Source organism: Bombina bombina, chromosome 2 (genome assembly GCF_027579735.1).
Source record: "Bombina bombina isolate aBomBom1 chromosome 2, aBomBom1.pri, whole genome shotgun sequence".
In the NCBI taxonomy this organism is placed as follows: Eukaryota; Metazoa; Chordata; class Amphibia; order Anura; family Bombinatoridae; genus Bombina; species Bombina bombina.
The window spans coordinates 136,862,763-136,882,905 of NC_069500.1; the positions used below are offsets into that span (position 1 = coordinate 136,862,763).

At 34.9% G+C, this 20,143-nt stretch overlaps 1 protein-coding gene across 2 annotated transcripts in view; it reads left to right on the forward strand.

Moving 5' to 3' along the window:
• Positions 1-5,009: 5,009 nt before the first annotated feature.
• ITGA2 (integrin subunit alpha 2) overlaps positions 5,010-20,143 on the forward strand; it is a 266,068-nt gene continuing 250,934 nt past the window's right edge. For both annotated transcript variants that reach the window (XR_008400607.1, XM_053701265.1), the window contains exon 1: positions 5,010-5,156. Coding sequence is in view for 1 of the 2 variants with exons in the window: in XM_053701265.1 (XP_053557240.1) it covers positions 5,120-5,156 (37 nt within the window). In the remaining variant the exon portion in view is untranslated. The remainder of the gene's footprint in view (positions 5,157-20,143) is intronic.

Here is a 20,143-nt window from a genome sequence, read left to right on the forward strand (position 1 = left end):
TCTGAGGTGAATTGGACCTGTTAAGAAATATTGGAAACTGGATTGCTGTTTATTTGGTGAAGTATATTGTATTTTAAATTGGTAGTCATAAGCCTAGGTATTGTTAAATCTGTATCTGATTTGCTAAGTAAATCATCTGTGCAAGTTCTGATATTGTAAGTTAATTCTGAATTAGGATAAATTGCAGTTAAATAGCAGAATATATATATATTATCCTATTGTTGAAAGAGCACAGTTTAGAATTGTACTGCTTGGATGTTAAAGGTTTTTAGTCCCATTGTGTTAAATAAATAAGGCTGAATGGTGAAGGTATATTTTTCTGGGTTTTGTAAGAAGGATAGCATATTTTAAGAGTTGGTTTTAACGCATATAAATTTTGTGTCATATTCTAATATTGCAAATATATTTCAAAAATGTTCATGGATATTAACTAAATAAAAGAGTTCAGGTATTTATATTAATTGTATTTGTTGTCTTAGTAGAAGTATATTGATTGAGGGTTCAGTCTAAAGGAAGATTGTTAAATATATTCCCTGCCATAAACTGATATATTATTTGGATAGCACTACTAAGATTTTCATAAATATACTGACAAGATGGGATGGCAGCGTCTGTCGGCATCGCACAAGACACGGTAGTGGCTCGAGAGGCTTGTCCCATTAGAAGTATCCAGCTCACTGCCGCTTACCTGGATATGTGGGGGAGACCGGCCGGCTCCCCTGCGAAATGCTGTACGTTGGTGGCTCATGGTAATTGCCCTGCTCTGGCTCTCAGTGGGGGCTGTGTCCTAGAGTTGTGGCACGCGCTGAAGTATTTGTCAGATCTGGTTTCTGAAGTGCTGCAGAGGATACCCGGAGGCCTTCAAGATCTGAGTGAAAACATAAGAGCCGGGATAGGGTAAAGTAAAGGCCACTTTTGGACTGCTGGGGCCGATTTAACTCCACCTCAGAACTTCTCCTCTCTTGGACTGGGTATCTATGCACTGCTCAGCGAGCAGTTATGTCTGATGCCGAGATACTATTTGTATATATGTTTACACTGAGACTACCTACCTGTAGTATATTATTTAGGCAGACCAGTTGATTTCTGACACATAATACTGTCTCTTGATGTGATTTTTCCCTGATAGTAGTTTATTCCTTTTAATTGCAGGGGTTCAAAAGTGGCATGTATGTGTGGTAAATACTGTATCGCATATTGAGTTGTTGCTTCACAACTTATAAATGCTTACAGCCTGTTTTTTCTCAGCAGATATACGCTACTAACCTATGTATCCAGCTTATCTCAACGCCTTTTATGTAGCTATTTATATATATATTGCTGAGATAGTACAATAGAAAGAAAGTAAAATTACAAGATGGCTGTAGGTCTCTAGAATAGCTCCCACTTTACAGTGGCTATTGGCTTAACAGAGTTATCTCCTCCATCTTTTTAATGTTATTACCTAGGTAGAGGTCAGACTCATACCTTTTCTGCTGTTACTTATATATAGAAATTAAGGGTCCAGGAGTGGCCCTATCATCTAAATAAACCTCCCATGTTTTTTACAGTTACTATCAAAGGTCCAAGAGAGGCCTATTAAGCTTTGGAGGTGGGAACTGAGGGTTTAACCTGTGCGCCCTTTGAATTTATATTCATGTGTAGATATTGTTAGGTAAGGAGGAGCAAGTTTTTCAATTGATCATATCTTTTAAATATCCCTCCCAGCTATAAAACTGTGGATATCGAAGGTCTTGAGGAGGCCTTCTTATAATCAAGAGAGAGAAAATGTTACCCATCATAGTTACTTATTTTTACTTACCTACAAATGTATTGCTTATAGTCATAGTTTTATAGCATTCACAGAGGCAGAGGAGGATTTTTTATCTATGTAGTTACTTGTTCTGAAGATAACCAGATGCAACCTGAGTGTAACATGGATTTTGGGTCTGCGAGTCTTATTAAACTAAGTTTATGGCGCATAGGTGGCCTTCAGGTTTACCACATAGCAAATATAGAAATTCATAGTAAAATCAAACAAGAAGTATTGTAGCTAGTGATGAGACGAGGTATCTAACATGTCTAATTGTATGTAATATTGACCTTCTGCTTATATGTCTTAGCTTGTATGTAGTTTATTATGTACTGTTAGGTAAAACTTAATTGATCTGAAGTCCATGATGTGGACATATAAAGACCTACCTTCCCCATTCCAGAGTTATGACATGAAAGTTAGGTCTCGTAATATCTATTTATGAAGTTATTTTTAATTTGTCCAAGTTTTAATGTTTATATCTAAAAAGAGGTGCTGTTCATGGCTTAATACATTTTCCTCTAGTGAGGAGTGACTGTTGCTTATAGTTTCTAGGACATACCTATATATTAAATGAACGAGTCTTAATGTATGCTTGTAGGCGTGTGCCATGACAACTGTTTGATTCTGTCTTTGTATGTTCTTGCTACCTCAATAAAAATTATTTGAAAAAAAAAAAAAAAAAAAAAAAAGCACAAGATGGCAGAAGTATTTGCCATGAAAATTGATCAAATTAGACAATAGAAGTAAATTAGATGGGGTTTTTTTTTAAATTGAATGCTTTGTTTGAATCATGAAATAAAAATATTGTGTTTCAATTATCCTTTAATGTTATAAATCAATACATTGTTTATTTACATAAAATATAATCAGGGTTGGTTTAACCACAGCGGCCATCATTGTGTCATGGTGCATCACAAATTTTCTAATAAGTTAATTTACATATTTTTTCAAAAGAACTATAGCTCTATTATGTTTGTTTAATCAACTAAGACTCTATTACAATATATTTTGATGTACACAGTAGGACTTTACACATTTGTATTAAAGGGATTGTAAACACCAAAAATATTATTATAAAATAGATAATGCATTTATTTACCATTCCCCAGTTTTGCATAACCAACACAGTTATATAAAAAATACTTTTTCCTCTGCAATTAGCTTGTATCTAAGCTTCTGTAGACTGCCCCTTATCTCAGATCTTATGACAGACTTGCATTTCAGGCAATTAGTGCTGACTCTTAAATAACTTCATGTCCGTGAGCACAGAGTTATCTATATGAAACACATGAACTAACACCCTCTAGCTGTGAAAAACTGTCAAATGTTTTTAAATTAAAGGTCTTAGAAATTAGCATATGAGCCTACCTAGGTTTAGCTTTCAACTAAGAATACCAAAAGAACAAATCAAATTTGATGATAAAAGTAAATTAGAAAATTGCTTAAAATGAGATGCCATATCTGAATCATGAAAGTTTAATTTGGACTTTACTATCCCTTTAAGCAAATTAAATAAATACAGTTAAAACCAAAAAATATTGTTAATCCAAAGGTTAATTTATTAATATAAATTGAGCTCGAAGTATGTAGCTGCAGTTGAAAGCAAGCATGTATCACTAGTTAAAGCCATAGTAAACACCTTGTAATTACATTTATTTTCTGTTGCTATAGAATAACATAGCCAAGTCTTAACATATAAAACAAATAAATAACATACTGTTATTACTGAAACCATTTGTTGCAATTATTTATCAATAACCAAACTCCACCTAACATTTGCCTTATTTGGAGGAGCCAATCTGGCTTTAGCCCACAGATAACAAGGCAAATCTTTTTGGCCTCCCCTCAAAGGTAACTAAATGGTAAGCAATAGTAGTAATATGCATGGATCTCTGTATAATGATTTTGAGTAGAACGATAGAGATAGATAGATAGATAGATAGATAGATGATAGATAGATAGGATGGACCTACATTCTGGATTAATAGAAGGTTTCTTTGCATTGTATACATTCTGCACACGCCTATGTACAGACATGCTACTTGGACTCTGATGCTCTTGCACCAATGGTTGGTCCGCCCCTGAGGATGATTGACAAGCCTTGCTCTCACACAATTGGTTTTGAAAAAGCAGGGGGCAGAGCTGAACAAGCAATTGCTTGGGCAATGGTAAATGTGGGCAATGGATGCTGCAACCTTGCCATGATGCAGAGCAGACAGATTTCTAGCCAAGAATGCAGGGCCGGACTGGGAAATCAGACTGGCCCTGGAAATTTTTGAAGATTGGCCGCAGATCCCCCCCCTCCCCCAGTCACAGCATCCCCGGTGCCAGCCCTCACTCCCTTACTGGCCCTGCTTCCACTGTCTTACCTTGCCTGCCAACATAGTTGTTCTAAGGGGCCACTTATCTGTCCCTACAGGCCCCCACACCCTTGGCCGGAGCGGCCTAGAGTAAATGCGCTACACATGCGCACAAGGCTTACTTTGTTATGTCCCTGCTTACAGGGTGTAGCCCTACAATACCGGATGCCCACTGGCCCATCAGGAAAACTCCCACTATCCTGGCAGGCCAATGCCTACACAGGAGAAACTCTTGTTCATGCAGAATTTGGTAAATGGGCCCCATTAGTTTAAAATATTCTTGGGTCATTTAATTCTCAAAAATATAGAGCAAAATGTAAAAAAAGAATATCCCATTAAGAATAAAATATTGAATCAAAATAAGTAGGAACGAAAGTGTATATTACAGTACTTTTTTAACAGTAAATTCAGTGTTATTACTATATAAACAAATAAGTGTACAATATGAAATATTTTTCAGAGCTAGCACCTGTATAATGTAGCATAGTTTTGTGCAAGAATTAAGTATTAAAAAAAAATAGCCAGAGTATAATTATTAACAGGATGATTAATTTTTACTAGACAATCAACACATTAGTCATCTGCAATCTGTAACATTAGATGTTGTTGCAGACAGTGAGTTCCACTCCTACTTGATATCCTGCTCCTTATCACATTTTAAGCATTGTCCTAGGACTACAGTAGCGAGCATTGCAATACACAGTTTTACAGGGATAGCACTAGTGGAGGAGGGGAGGGAAGTAAGCTGCTGTTCGCTGACATTGGTGTATTCATTGTGAATCAGTCCTCTGCTCTTTTGCTCCTCCCAGCCATTCTATGTATATAAACTCTTGCCATCAAAGAAGATTCACTGCCAACTTTCTCCTGCAACTGTATTTACTTTTAATCAGAACTATTAAGGATCCACTTACCCTGAATTTTATATTGCAGATTTACAAGCTTTGATTATTCTGTGTATTATCAAATGGATAGAAGCATTTCCTTATTGTTCTTCATTCAAGGTAATGTGCTTTCTTTTCAATGAACTTTTCTTGTATTATTTTTAATGCCTAAATATAATAGTAATATTGTGACAGTGAGAATCTAATATAGGCTGTATCTAGACAATTATTATATTGTTTATTGCTGATTGTAAGTTTTCATTCTTTTACACATTAGAATAATAAAATCATGAAAAGTAATATATTACAAAAAATGTAAATTTTATTTTTTTATTTTACACAATACTATTTAATCTTTTGCAATTCAGTTCAAACATTTAAAAGTCACACACTCTATCATCTATATACATTTTGTTATTATTGATTTTATTGTGCCAATTACTATTTTCATTTAATGATATACATTAATACTCAAATTGAATATGATGCATCTGCATGCAATTTAAAAGAGCCATTAACCCTGGCTGTTCAACTAAAGAATTTTAGTGTAGTATTTCTTTTTACAGTTCGGAGACTGTAACATCAGAGGTCAGGGTTACTTTGATGTTGACCACCAGAGGCCTTTAAATTCCTTCACAAACTATCATCTCAGTCTGTGACACATTTATCAGATAAGTGTTTACAGACTAAGATGTTTTATATAATGTGTATAATAAATACACAACAGTATATATGTTTGCCATTTAATTAGCTGGACCTTGAATAGAGAAAAGTAGTTTTCAAGTATCCAATTGACATAGTAGAGAAGACTTATTTTCTAAAGTTGAATTATCTGGTTAAATTGTTCTTTTTTTTTCTTTCCTTTTTGTTAATGTGGCATGAAACGCACTATGGCAGAATAGATATGAACACATCCTTACATTAAGAAGGGTTACATTTTATATTACATAGCTAATAATGCAGTTCTACAATATTCAATATAGTATACAGGAATGTGCACATTAATTATATCAAACAGCTTCTAAGTAAATTCGAAATATACTGTTGTGTGTCTCAATTTCACTTTTTTTCAGTCACTGACCATGCTAATTTTATGTAACTTGAAATGTGAGAGGTTAAAGGGACAGTCAAATCCAAAATAAACTTTCATGATTCAAATATGGCAAGTAATTTTAAACAACTTTCCAATTTAATTGATTCACCAATTTTGCTTTGTTCTCTTGGTATTCTTAGTTGAAAGCTAAACCTAGATAGACTCATATGCTAATTTCTTAGACCTTGAAGGCCGCCTCTAATCTGAATGCATTTTGACAGTTTTTCACCACTAGAGGGCGTTAGTTCATGTGTGTCATATAGATAACATTGAGCTCACGCACGTGAAGTTACCTAGGAGTCAGCACTGATTGGCTAAAATGCAAGTCTGTCAAAAGAATTGTAATAAGGGGGCTGTTTGCAGAGGCTTAGATACAAGATAATCACAGAGGTAAAATATGTATTATTATAACTGTGTTGGTTATGCAAAACTGGGGAATGGGTAATAAGGGACTTGGCTTTCTTTTTAAACAACAACAAAAAATAAGGAACAAATGTTCCTTATTTTTTGAATTCATAAGCACATAGGGATAGTCCAACAGGTGATACACTGCACAGGCACCTAAGTTCATTTCCATGAGTATGAGCTGTCTGTGCTTGTTCGTTTAGTAACCATGGGGATGAGCAAAGTGGAATTCATAGCTGCAGGGTGTGCAATGAAGTTGGACAACGTTTATAATCCAGAAGAGACTCACCTTGTGCAACAACCATGTCATATATTGTTGTGTACTGTTTGCAGTGTCAGTGCAGGAAGCTTCCTGCCATGCAATTTATATCTACAAGAATCACTCCTTTATCCTCCCACTCACATACCAGGGTCATTAATTGTGTGTCCTGCAGTTCATAAAGAACCCATTCAGCTTTCAAACTAGGTACTGTTTAAGTAATTAGCTAAGTGAGAGTGGTTAAAAAATGTGCCATTCTATAGGGACAAAAAAAAACAATTGGCCAACAAAACCTCTTGGCTATTTAAAGATCATTACAAAATGTAATTGCAAGTCATTTCTTTAGAGCGACACAAAAGTCTAAAATAGTGTAAGATATTCCTATGCAGTTACTTATTGCGTTTATAGCAGCTGCGCATTTAAAATGATCTGTTTTAATTTAAAGTTTAGAGAATATTAAAAGTTGCATTCATCACATATTGACTCTTCCCGTCCGCATTCATGATGGTGAGAACATAGAAGTCATATGTGATGTGATTTACAACTACTCTTTGTGTGCTAAAAGGTACTTTAAGTGGATTTAAGTTATGCATTAAAGAGACATTAATTCATGTATTTTTGTTTGTTGCACCTAATGTAAATTTTAAAATATACTGTAGAATATTTTTTTTTTATTCATTTATTTTAGCACATTATTTTTTATTAATTATTTACATTTTTATTTTGTATTTCTATGCTTGTAGGACATGCACATATCCTGTAATATTGCTGTGGGATTTATTTTACCAGGCAATTAATAATCTGTCCATAAACCTAAGATGTACACAAGCATAACTTCACTATAGAGCACTGGTTTTAAACCTATCCTCAGACCTCCCTAAGAGGACAGATTTTGAGGATATCTGAACTAAAGCACAGGTGAAATAATCATCTGATTAATAAACATGGTTATTTTACCTGCTCTCATCCCAGGTAATCCTGAAAATCTGTCCAGTTAGAGAGGCCTGAGGACAGGTTTGAAAACCAGTGCTACATAGAGTAAAGAAACTTGTACTTAAAGGAACATAAAACAAAAACATTTTATTTCATGATTTAGATAGAACATACAATTTTAAACAACTTTCCAATTTACTTCTGTTATCTAATTATCTTAGTTCTCTTGCTATCCTTTGTTGAAAAGCATACCTAGGTAGGCACAGGAGCAGGGAGCTAGCTGCTGATTGGTGGTTGTAATAATATACCTCTTATTGGCTTATCATTATTATTACCATAAGCTGTATAGCTTGGCCTATTATTGCACGTGCCTGCTCTCCTCCTTGTACACATGCTCTTTAGTAGAAGTCAGTGCAAAGTAATCAGTCGGTGTGTATACTGTGACTCATTAATTGGCAAGTATTATAGTGTCTGATTGGCCATTAGGCCCGTTAAATCATTTAGTTGAAAAACAGATCAAAGCCTGATGGGTAGTCTGAAGATTCAAATGCTATATTTTAAAAGCCAGTGGAATCATTTACTTGTACTGTATGTAAGTTGGTAAGTAATGGCTGATTTTTTTTACAGCATTTAATGTTCATTTAAATGTAATCCATCACTGCCATAAAAGGACATAAAGTCAAAACTAATCTTTCATGCTGCAGACACTGTTATCGAATGAACTTTGTTCTATTGTTAGCCTTTGTTAAAAAGCATAACTGGTTGGGCTCATGAGCAGCAATGCACTACTAGAAGATAGCTGCTGATCACTGGCTACCAACATATGCATCTAGTCACTGGCTCACTACATTTTCAGCTAGCTCCCAGTAGGGGATTGCTATTCTAAAGCTGACTTTACCTATGTGTTTAATCCATTTACAGCACTTAAACACATTGTTATATGCAAGAAACGGTGCAATAATAAAGCACTCTAACACATTAGAGCAGTTTATTTTTGCACTTGTATGTCTCTTTAAAATCAGAGATACTATTAAAGCACTGTGCAGTGTGCACAAGAGCAATGCTGCTTTATCTTTGCTGTGTCAACAAACACCTGGGAGTGCTCTCCCATTTATTATGTCTGATTGGTTATACCATTCTCAGTCTTCTTTCCAATACCTTAATGACTTAAAGGGACACTAAACCCAAAATTTTTCTTTCATTATTTCAGATAGAACATACAATTTTAAACAACTTTCTAATTTACTTCTATTATCAAATGTGCTTCATTCTTTTGTTATCCATTGCTGAAGGAACAGCATTGCACTACTGGCAGGAAGCTGAACACATCTAGTTAGCCAATCACAAGAGACAAATGTGTGCAGGCACCAATTAGCAGCAGCTCCCACTGGTGTATGATATGTGCATATTCTTTTTCAACAAGGGATACTAAGAGAACGAAGCACATTTGAAAATAGAAGTGAATTTAAAAGTGTCTTAAAATGACATTTTCTATTTGAATCATGCAAGTTTAATTTTGACTTTCCTATCCCTTTAAAGGCACATTGTCCTGTAAAATTTTCTCCCATTGAATGTGTTTCCAGAGTAAAACCTTGACCCTTCAAAGTGATTGATTGATCCCTGCAGGAGATTATTTTTATTTGGCCTGAACTGGTTTGTACTGCAAAACAATTTTGCTAACAAAAATGCTTTAAACTCTTTTAAAACAATTTGAATGCAGATAATTTGCAATTTAGTGCTTTTTTTGCTGATATATAATATACATGTATAGAAATTGACCTTAAAGGGACAGTCAAGTTTAAAACAAACTTGAAACATGATTCAAATAGGGCATGTAATTTTTAAACAACTTTACAATTTACTTTTATCACCAATTTTGCTGTGTTCTCTTAGTATTTTTAGTTGAAAGAGAAACCTAGGAGGTTCATATGCTAATTTCTTAGACCTTGAAGGCTGCCTCTAATCTGACAGTTTTTCACCACTAGAGAGCGTTAGTTCATGTGTTTCATATACTGTAGGTAGCATTGAGCTCACACACGTGAAGTTACCTAGGAGTGAGCACTGATTGGCTAAAATGCAAGTCTGTAAAAAGAACTGAAATAAGGGGGCAGTCTGCAGAGGCTTAGATACAAGGTAATTACAGAGGTAAAACGTATTATTATAACTGTGTTGGTTATACAAAACTGGGGAATGGGTAATAAAGGGATTATCTATATTTTTAAACTGTCCCCTTAAATTCCATTTAAAGTGACATAGAATGCTTAATTGTGTATATTAAATAACCACCATTTTCTATTTTGCATGGTTTACCTGTAATTTAACTCTGAAAATATCACTGCACTCCATAAAATTCACAAGTCTGACACTCCTAAATGCTGCATGCTGATTGGCTGATATGTGTAGGAGTTTGTTTATACATGTTTCTAATTGGCCATAGCAAAATATTAAAGAGGTTTTTTTAAAGTTTGTGTCCCAGACTGATAAAACAACTTTTTAAATGCAGTGAGTAATGTTTTATACATAAATAAATAACTGACTTTAAAGGGACATTAAACACTAAATACATTTTTTTTATTCATAGTATTAAGGATATTCCCCACCTCCGTCTAGTCATGGGTGCCACCATGTTGAAATTTGTCTTTCCTCGCATTCCAGTGCTGACAAGTTTGCACATGTGCAGCAACTTTCCTTCAGATACCTGTAGTGTGGCCTAAGTTTAAAAATGGCAGCACCTATGATTAGACGAAGGTGCATTAAGGGGTCAATTTATGCAAGCCTTTCACCCCCCCCCCCCCTACGACTGCAGGTTCTCACAAGAGAACCTGTAGTCCGTATTTAACAAGCAGCGGTCATCAGAAGATGGCGAATTTCAATCTTTCTTGTCTCGTCCAACCGGGGAAATTGACAGCTCTTGCCCACGTGTGATTGGCTGTGCTCGGGCAGAGGGCGGGATTGCCCAGGAGCGCAAAATAGCGCTCATGTGCAATGCTTAATTCCGCCAGGGGAATTCAGCCTGCCAGAGGCGAGCTTCGGCAGGCAAGGGCATGTATGTGTGCCCCTGTCCGCCACGGCTTGATAAATCGACCCCTAAATGTATTGTGTTTTAATGTCCTTTTAATATCCCTTTAATGACTAGAATTTGCAAAGGGTGGCTTAATTTATATGTGAACCCTTTAACCCTTTTGTGAACGGGTTAAAAGACAAATTGAAATAAATTATGGGATCGGGTCTGGGGGGCGTCCTTATGACGCTAGGAACGCCCCCCAGACCGCAATCAAATCCTGCAAGCGCAGTAGGCTTCAGGACAGCCGTTAGCTATGACGTTGTATTCCGTCATAACGGCTTTAAAGCCCAGTGCCGTTGTGACGGAATAAAACAGCATAATGGCGTGAAAAGGTTAAAAGCTGTTTAAGAACAAAATAATGTGTTTAATCATATATATCTCATATGAGTACCAGCATGTGCTGTGAATGAGATGTAAATAAAAATTTCCACAAGCTGGTGGTTAGTGATACATTTTATCCTCGATGATCCACAGAACCAGTTTTCCACAGTGTTATTTATGCTCTATGCTTGTTTAATCATAGAAGATATAAATATCTCAATAAATTATATCAATTCTAACATTCTGAAATGGTCAATTTCATAAGGTATCACGTATATTCGGTATATCTGTGAATATGTCAATAACAACCTAGTGTAAAAAAATATTTTATATTAATTATCATGTTGAAAATGATTTCCTAAACAGAAGGTATGATTAAATAAGGGGAATGTGAGTAAGGCTCATATTTCAGCGGGGTTCATCTTCTTCTATATACAGGCATACCTCGGAGATATTGCGGGTTCAGTTCCAGACCACCGCAATAAAGCGAATATAGCAATAAAGTGAGTCACACTCATTTTTTTGTTTCCCAGTGCATATAAAAGTTATTATTTACACTATACTGTAGTCTGTTAAGTGTACAATAGCATTTTATCTAAAAAACAATGTGAATTCCTTAATTTAAAATATACTTAATTGCTAAAAAATGCTAACCCTTTCCTGAGCCTTTAGTGAGTCATAATCTTCTTGCTGGTGGTGTGTATATATGTGTATTTATATATGTATTTATGTTGGAAAAATGGCTCCAATAGACTTGCTCAACACAGGGTTGCCACAAAAATTTGATTTGTAAAAAGAGCAATATCTGCGAAGAGCAATAAAGCGAAGCGCAATAAAACGAGGTATGTCTGTATTCTAAAACTGGAAGGAATTTAAACGCACTTAGGTTTGACAACTCCATTTTATGGAAATACATTATAGATTTAAAGGAACAGTAGACAATTTGAGATTGAAATATAAAATGCTTAACTATGTACGTATAGTAAAACAACTTTGCAATATAATTTCTGAAAGAGCACGTCAGGCTTCACAGGACAAAACTTGCCATATATATTTTCTTAATTTGCAGTTTGTTAACTTGAAGCCAAACAATGGAACATTTGTTAACATAGTGACAGTGGCAATTCCTGTTATTTCTTCCAAAAAATGAAAGGGGTAGGTGTAGTTTGACCATTTAAAAACAATTGCAGCAAACAAGGTATTAATCCGTTCTAATAATATTCAGACAGCGAATATGCTACTTTATTGGAAGAAAATGTTGTAATTAAAATTTCTTTACTATGTCTTTAAATGAACATTAAGGGGTGTATGTTGGCTGCCAAGGTTTTTTTTTTTATATAAAATAATGAAGGCTAAATAATCAGCAAATTTTGCATGTGAAATTGACAAATTATACAGTAGTAATGGGAAAAAAACAACTTTATTTTATAATTTGATAGTTATGTACCACTAATTTCTTCATACAAATCATCTTCATTCACACGTCACACAGAATAGCTGTGGCACTGTGCTGTTTTTTCTCCCCACCCTCCTTGTGCCTGAGGACCAAATTACTAGCTTAATTCCTGAGCTCCAGCTTCAGCCCAAGCAAATCATGTCTTCTGGACATCGGTAATGTTATCATTGCACAAGAATTTCACCAGGAATGCTTGTGCAATGCCGCCCCCTGCTCACTGGTGGTCAATCGGCCGCTAGCAGGGGCTGTCAATCATCCCAATCGTATCAGATCAGGATGATTTCAATCCGCAACATAAAAGGTGGAGGTCAGGTTAAGGAGCAGCTTCTTAACTTCCGCTGCTTGATACATGTAGCTCCAAGTCTCCAAGGTTGTCAGTCTTGGGGACCCAGCGTTCCACTTTAAATATGTGCTGCCTTAAGGCAACTCATAGCTGCAGGGCCCTGGGCAAGATACATTTGTGGGGCCCCTCAGCCCAGGACCCTTATTTCCCTTCCCCCTGTATACCCTGCCCCCTATATGGCCCACCCTGTCCAAACATTCAGTGTCACCTATATAAAGATTAACACTAAATATTGCACCTCCTGGTACCATAAACATACAAACTAAATACAGGATGTACATTGCCCCTTCTCATAACCTCACCCTTGACATTGCGGGGCCCCCAAAGCATGGGCCCTGGGTGGTTGCCCCTCTATCCCTGCCCAAAGAATAGTCCTGCACAGCAGGAGATAGCTGGGCAAAAATGAATGTCCCCTAATTTTTTGGGCTACTAGATTTAGAACAAATTTTTCAAGCTCTGTTTAATTTATACAATCTTTTACTGTGTATTAAAGGGACACTTTAATGATTCAGATAGAGCATGCAATTTTAAGCAACTTTCTAATTTACTCATATTATCAATTTCTCTTCATTCTCTTGTTATCTTTATTTGAAAAGCAAGAATGCAAGTTTAGAAGCTGGCCCAATTTTGGTTCACAACCTGGGTTGTCCTTGCTGATTGGACAGCACCAGTAAACAACTGCTATTCAGGGTCTGAACAAAAAAATGGCGGGCTCCTTAGCTTAGATGTCGTCTTTTTCAAATAAGATAGCAAGAGAACTAAGAAAAATTGATAATAGGAGTAAATTTGAAAGTTGCTTAAAATTGCATGCACTATCTGAATCATAAAAGAAACAAATTGGGTTTAGTGTCCCTTTAAGGGATGTTAATACATAACCAAAGTTGTGCTGTGAACCAAGATGTTCCAGGAGTTCAATTTTGACTACATGTTTAACCCTTTTGAATAAGTTAAAGGGACACTAAACCTAAATTTTTTTCTTTCATGATTCAGATAGAGCATGGAATTTTTTAAAGGGACACTGAACCCAATTTTTTTTCTTTCATGATTCAGACAGAGCATGACATTTTAAGCAACTTTCTAATTTAGTCCTATTATCAATTTTTCTTGTTCTCTTGCTATCTTTATTTTAAAAGCAGGAATGTAAAGCTTAAGAGCCGGCCCATTTTTGGTTCAGAACCTGGGTTATGCTTGCCTATTGGTTTGCTAAATGTAGCCACCAATAAGCAAGCACTATCCAGGGTGCTGAACCTAAAATGGGCTGGCTCCTAAACTTTAAATTACTGCTTTTTAAATAAAGATAACAGGAGAACAAGAAAAATTAATAGTAGGAGTTAATTAGAACGTTGCTTAGAATTGCATGCTCTATCTTAATCTTGAAAGAAAAAAATGTTGGTTTACTACCCCTTTAACCTAATAGTAAAAAAGTGAATTTGTTTATAAATAAAAAGCTCTAACAAACTATTATATTTTATATTTATACTAGAAAGTCGCTTTAAGTTTTTAAATGTTAATTTGCATCATACTGGTCCCTCTGTTTCACGATTATATTATGTTTCTTTTAATGCTACTCTGTTATATTGCTACAGTGCTACTACAGTTCATTGAAAACTACTTAGAATATTTGCTAAATCTCATATTGTAAGTATCCATGGGATAGTATCATGGATACAACCCCCCCCATATAATTAGATTTTATTATGCTGCTAGCAAGTTACTGTATTTGAAACCATCTAAATGTGCACGCCAGCCATTTGATTGTCATTGGCTGGCATATTTCTAGGGACTGGCATCATTTTCAAGGTATTGCAAGACTGTTCCTAATAATAAGTTCTTTGTATTATTTTTACTGGCCTTTCAATTCCCAATGTATCTTTATAAAACAAAAACTTAGGAATGTAGAGATGGATTTACATGGAAACACTGTTCTAAACAATGCTACAAAGGCTCTTTTTACTATGTTCTTATGCACTGTATTCACAGACATAAAATCAGGACTGAGTTGTTCATGCTTTTGATAGTTTTTATGAGTGAAAAAAACCATGATCATTATCGATGCAGTGTAAGACATTTTCTCAAGACTACATTCATTCATTCGAGAGTATACTGAGATAGGCTGAGGAGTGTGCACTACATGGTAGGGCTAGTCTTGGGCCCTCTATGGCAGCTCTACTATGTTATACATATTGGAAGCAGCAGTCTTAAGACCTCAGAGCTTACATACTTAAAATTTCCTGGATGAATGAGTGATTAACAAGCTATGCTCTTACTCATTTGGTTGCCCAAGAGCAACAGCCCAGGGCTGCACAAGAAATCTTTGTGCAATGTTGAATTCCAACAGAGCTTTCTACATCAGAAGCCCTGAATGCTGTGATAAATAGTTCCATTCTTGAGAACCTTTTCCACCTTCATTTTGCATAAATGAAGGCCATAATTAGGGATGCCACCTTAGCCATGTTTTCCTGAACACTTATGGGTTACACATGCTGCAAGGAACATGTATTGTGTTTATGGACAGCACTTTTCATATTCCATGTTTTTGTGTTGTTTTTTTTAACTTCCTTGTCTATCTAAATTAGAGATTTTCAGTTGGTTTAAAAATAACCAGCTGAGATGGAAAAGGTGTTTACATATGGTGTATAACAATTGAATGGATTGATTACAAGTATTGAAATACTAATTTTGATAGGTGCAGAAACAATTACATAAATTGCTTCCTTCTTTAAGGGACATTGTGCACTAGATGTTTCTTTGCATAAATGTGTTGTAGTTTATAATCCTGCTCTCAGCCCCTTTCAGTGGGTGTTCCAGACTAACCTCATCAACAGTGCTAAATTGGGAGCTTCTAAGTAAGTTTTTAAAATGTTTTATACTAGATATTTATATCAGTATCTGTGCATATTCTTCTTTATAGACGTGTCTATTACATGCAGTTAAATTAAAATTGTTATATACTGTCCCTTTGATCTATCAGAATGAGGCAACTGCACATTGTGCAGCACCCACCTTTGTCATGCAGATGTAATATTCCCAGCTCTGAAGAGAAATCCATATCTGTATTTCCTAATATGCCACATACCCTGACAATGGTCAGGTTGTATAATTAATTATTATTATTATTATTATTATTAAAACTAGAATTAATTATATATGACTCCAGTTACTCTTTCTTTATAGAGTTTATTTACCTAAAAGGTGCAATATAATATTAACTATTCATTCACCAAAACTACTACTAGTCATATTTTAAAGAAAATACAAAACCGTCAGAGAGAAATTATTTTGTTAGTATTGAAAGCATTACTCCAATCTGTTAAGTAAATATTTCTACTGCTGTGTAATTATATCCATGATGAAAGTGTTAATTATGCTTTTCTCCTTTACCACCACCTGATTATATTTCTATTTGTTTCCCTTTTTTAGAAATTATAATGTAGAGTGATGTCTGCATTATATTGTGGTTTTGGTTTGCTGTAATTGTATTGGGATAAAGTGTAGTTGATATGTGCAAGTCTGACATAATTGGCTACTTTTGGGATGTGGTAACAAAAAACAAATTAAATGTTTTTATACATTAGTTATGGAAAACAAGATTGCCAAGAAATGCATAAAAGATCGTATTATTTAAAAAAATGTTAATGGATGTGAATGACCACTGGACTGACAAATCAATAGTATAGTTGTACTTAAATACATTAGAATGAGTATTGTGTTTTGTGAACTTCCTTGTTTCCATGGATACTAAAAAGGCCAAGACTTGACAGAAAGTTTAGGCAGCTGTCTGCTAGCATTAGTTTTCAAATAATGTGCAGCAATTGGAATATACAACGTCTGTAGCTATCAAAAATGGTAATAATTTGAACGTTATTAAAAAAAAAATGAACAATTTGTAGGCATAATTTAGCAGATTTGTGATAAATAAATATTGTTATTCCTTTCATTTTAACAAAAGAAATATCCAAATGTATGCACTAAATAATTTAATGAATAATGATTATATGGTACCGAAATTCCTATAATATCTAAAGAATGATGGGGGACACTCTAATCCGACCTTCTTCAGAGTCCAGGACTGCACTTGTAGGAGGATGAGTGCAGCTGGATCCCAGAGTCTGAGCTAAAACGGTGCTAAAAGACAAGTCATTTAGCGCAGGCTCTGGGATCTACTAATCGTATTAGCGTGGCCCCCCTCTGTAGGTATTTAACTTGCAGGTGACGTGCAACCTGCAACAAACTAACATTTACATTAGTTTAAATGAAACTAATACCAAATAATGCGGCACACAAATATACTGAAAAACATTTTTTCCGAATATTTGTTTCGAATGATTCGTCTGAAACAAATTATTCAGTGCAGCACATGTCTGGAGGAGACCATCTAGAATTTGTTTAAAGGTATAGTATAGTCAAAATAAACTTTCATGATTCAGATAGAACATGCAACTTTCTAATTTACTCCTATTATCAATTTTTTTCATTCTCTTGATATCTTTATTTTAAAAAACTGGAAAGTAAGCTTAGGAGCCCGCCCATATTTGGTTCAGAACCTGGGTAGCACTTGCTGATTGAATGGCTACATTTAGATACCAATCAGCAAGCGCTACCCAGGTGCTGAACCAAAAATGGTGCGGCTTCTAAGCTTTACATTCCAGCTTTTTAAAATAAAGATATAAAGAGAACGAAGACAAATTGATAATAGGAGTAAATTAGAAAGTTACTTAAAATTGCATGTTCTATCTGAATCATGAAAGTTTAATTTTGACTATACTGTCCCTTTAATGCCTGCTTCTGTGCTAAATAAACCAATGTTTTATTGACAGGCCAGCTAGGATGTGTCTTCAATTAAAATGTAACCAGTTTTTTTCTTAACATTTAATTTAAATAATTTTATCATGTTTAAATTATGCTCTTTTCTCTAAATGATAATAATGTTTTGAGTGTGAATATTATACCACTTAATAGTATGCTAATTAATAAACAAAGCATTAATTTAATTCTGAAAAAAAACACAAAGTGACTGCTCGGTGTGCCATTATGCGACTTTGATATTTTTATAATTTTATATTTTTCAGAATTAAATTAATGCTTTGTTTATTAATTTAAATAATTTTATATTTGAAAATTATGACATTCAATTGTACTGTAAAATTATCTCCCCTTTAATTTAATTAAAGGGACACTGTACCCAAAAAAATTCTTTCGTGATTCAGATTGAGCATGAAATTTTAAGCAACTTTCTAATTTAATCCTATTATCAAATTTTCTTCATTCTCTTGGTATCTTTATTTGAAATGCAAGAATGTAAGTTTAGATGCCGGCCCATTTTTGGTGAACAACCTGGGTTGTCCTTGCTGATTGGTGGATAAATTCATCCACCAATAAAAAAGTGCTGGCCAGAGTACTGAAACCAAAAAAAAGCTTAGATTCCTTCTTTTTCAAATAATGATAGCAAGAGAACGAAGAAAAATTGATAATAGGAGTAAATTAGAAAGTTGCTTAAAATTGCATGCTCTTTCTGAATTACAAAAGAAAAAATTTGGGTACAGTGTCCCTTTAATAATAGCTTCTTCTAACTTTATTGTGACATTTGAAATAGCTAACTGTACTTACTGTATTCCCACTTATACTGAAAATATTAATACTTTTGTATTCTCTAAAGAAAAGCTATGCAAACAAGAATTGTCAGCAGCCATGTGGGGGGTCATGCTGCTCTCTATGGATAGGGATAAGATAAGGAGTTTTTTTGTGAATAGAGAAATAGGTAAGATAAGGATGTTTGCTCTTTCTGCATGCTCATACAAATATATGGTTTGCATTTTCAATTATAAAAAAACAGCAATTAAATATACATAAAGGAGCAATCTCCAAAAAAATGTTTTACTCTACATCACATATAACAAGTCATTGAAAACACATTAAGGAGAAATTAGTTTTACAATACAGTGTTCCTTTAAAGGGACAGTCTACTTGAACATTTTTATTGTTTACAATAATATATAATCCCTTTATTAACCATTTCCCAGTTTATTATTATTATTATTATTATTAAATAAATATTAATATACATTTTATGTGATTACCTTGTATTTAAGCCTATGCATACTTCCCCCTTATCTCATTGATTTTTACAAACTTGCATTTTAGCCAAGTGCTGGTTCATACATAACTCTAAGGGAGTGAGCATAAATGCTATTTATATGGCACACGTGCCCTAGCACTGTCTGGCTGTGAAAAGCTAATAAAATGCACTTAGATAAGAGGCAGCCTGCAGGGGCATAGAAACTGGCAGTGATTTAGAGGTTTAAAGGTTATAAAGTATATTAATATAACAATGTTGGTTGTGCAAAGCTGGGGAATGTGTAGTAAAGGTATTGTCTACCTTTTTAAACAATAACAAAAATCAAGTAGACCGTCCCTTTAACAGTAATGGGTAATGGTAGTTCTCAGATCTCTTAGATCAAGTAGGTGGGACATTATACAGATCATCAGGTCAAGTAGGTGTGATATGCTAAAGATCATCCTTATTATCCTATAACTAACTGGTTAGAGGCTGCTCGAATTAGTGGCTTAAAGGGACATTAAACAGCTGGATACAACTACAGTAGCATGATTACTACTCACCATACTTATAATTTTACTCCTGTACTTGCAGCTCTCTTTCAAGCCATTCTCTTATTTTAACCCATTACAGAAGCCATTTGGTAAAGGTCTGCAACTTTATACTGGACACCTCCATTTTGGTAAGCACATATTGTCGCATTCTTTGACAGAAGTAGTGCGCTTTCACAAATCTGTGATATTGCTGGCTTGTTCACAGCTGTACCTTGCACAAGTGTGTGATACAGCTTGCCAAAGCTACAACATTGCTTATATTCCAAGATGGCGGCATCCAGTGTGAAGATACAAAACTGTACTATCAGCATTTTTAAAGGGTTAAAATATATTTCAATCTCTGTAGCCACAATGCGGGGGGGGTAGCGTGGTGAGTATTAACCATGCTTCTGTAGTTGCACTCAGCATTTAATGCTCCTTTATGTGAAATATTGTTATCTATTCATTACCTGCATAGAAGCTGTTATTGGTGAGGCAGAATGCGTATCACATGCAGCCAAGAATGGCTGCTTTGAGGGAGATATTGAATTATGTTGTGATTTAGCTAATAGAATTAAAGCTTAGATTTGGTCTGCATTTAGTTGCAGCAAAATAATCATTATTCAGTCTTGTTTGTCCTTGAAG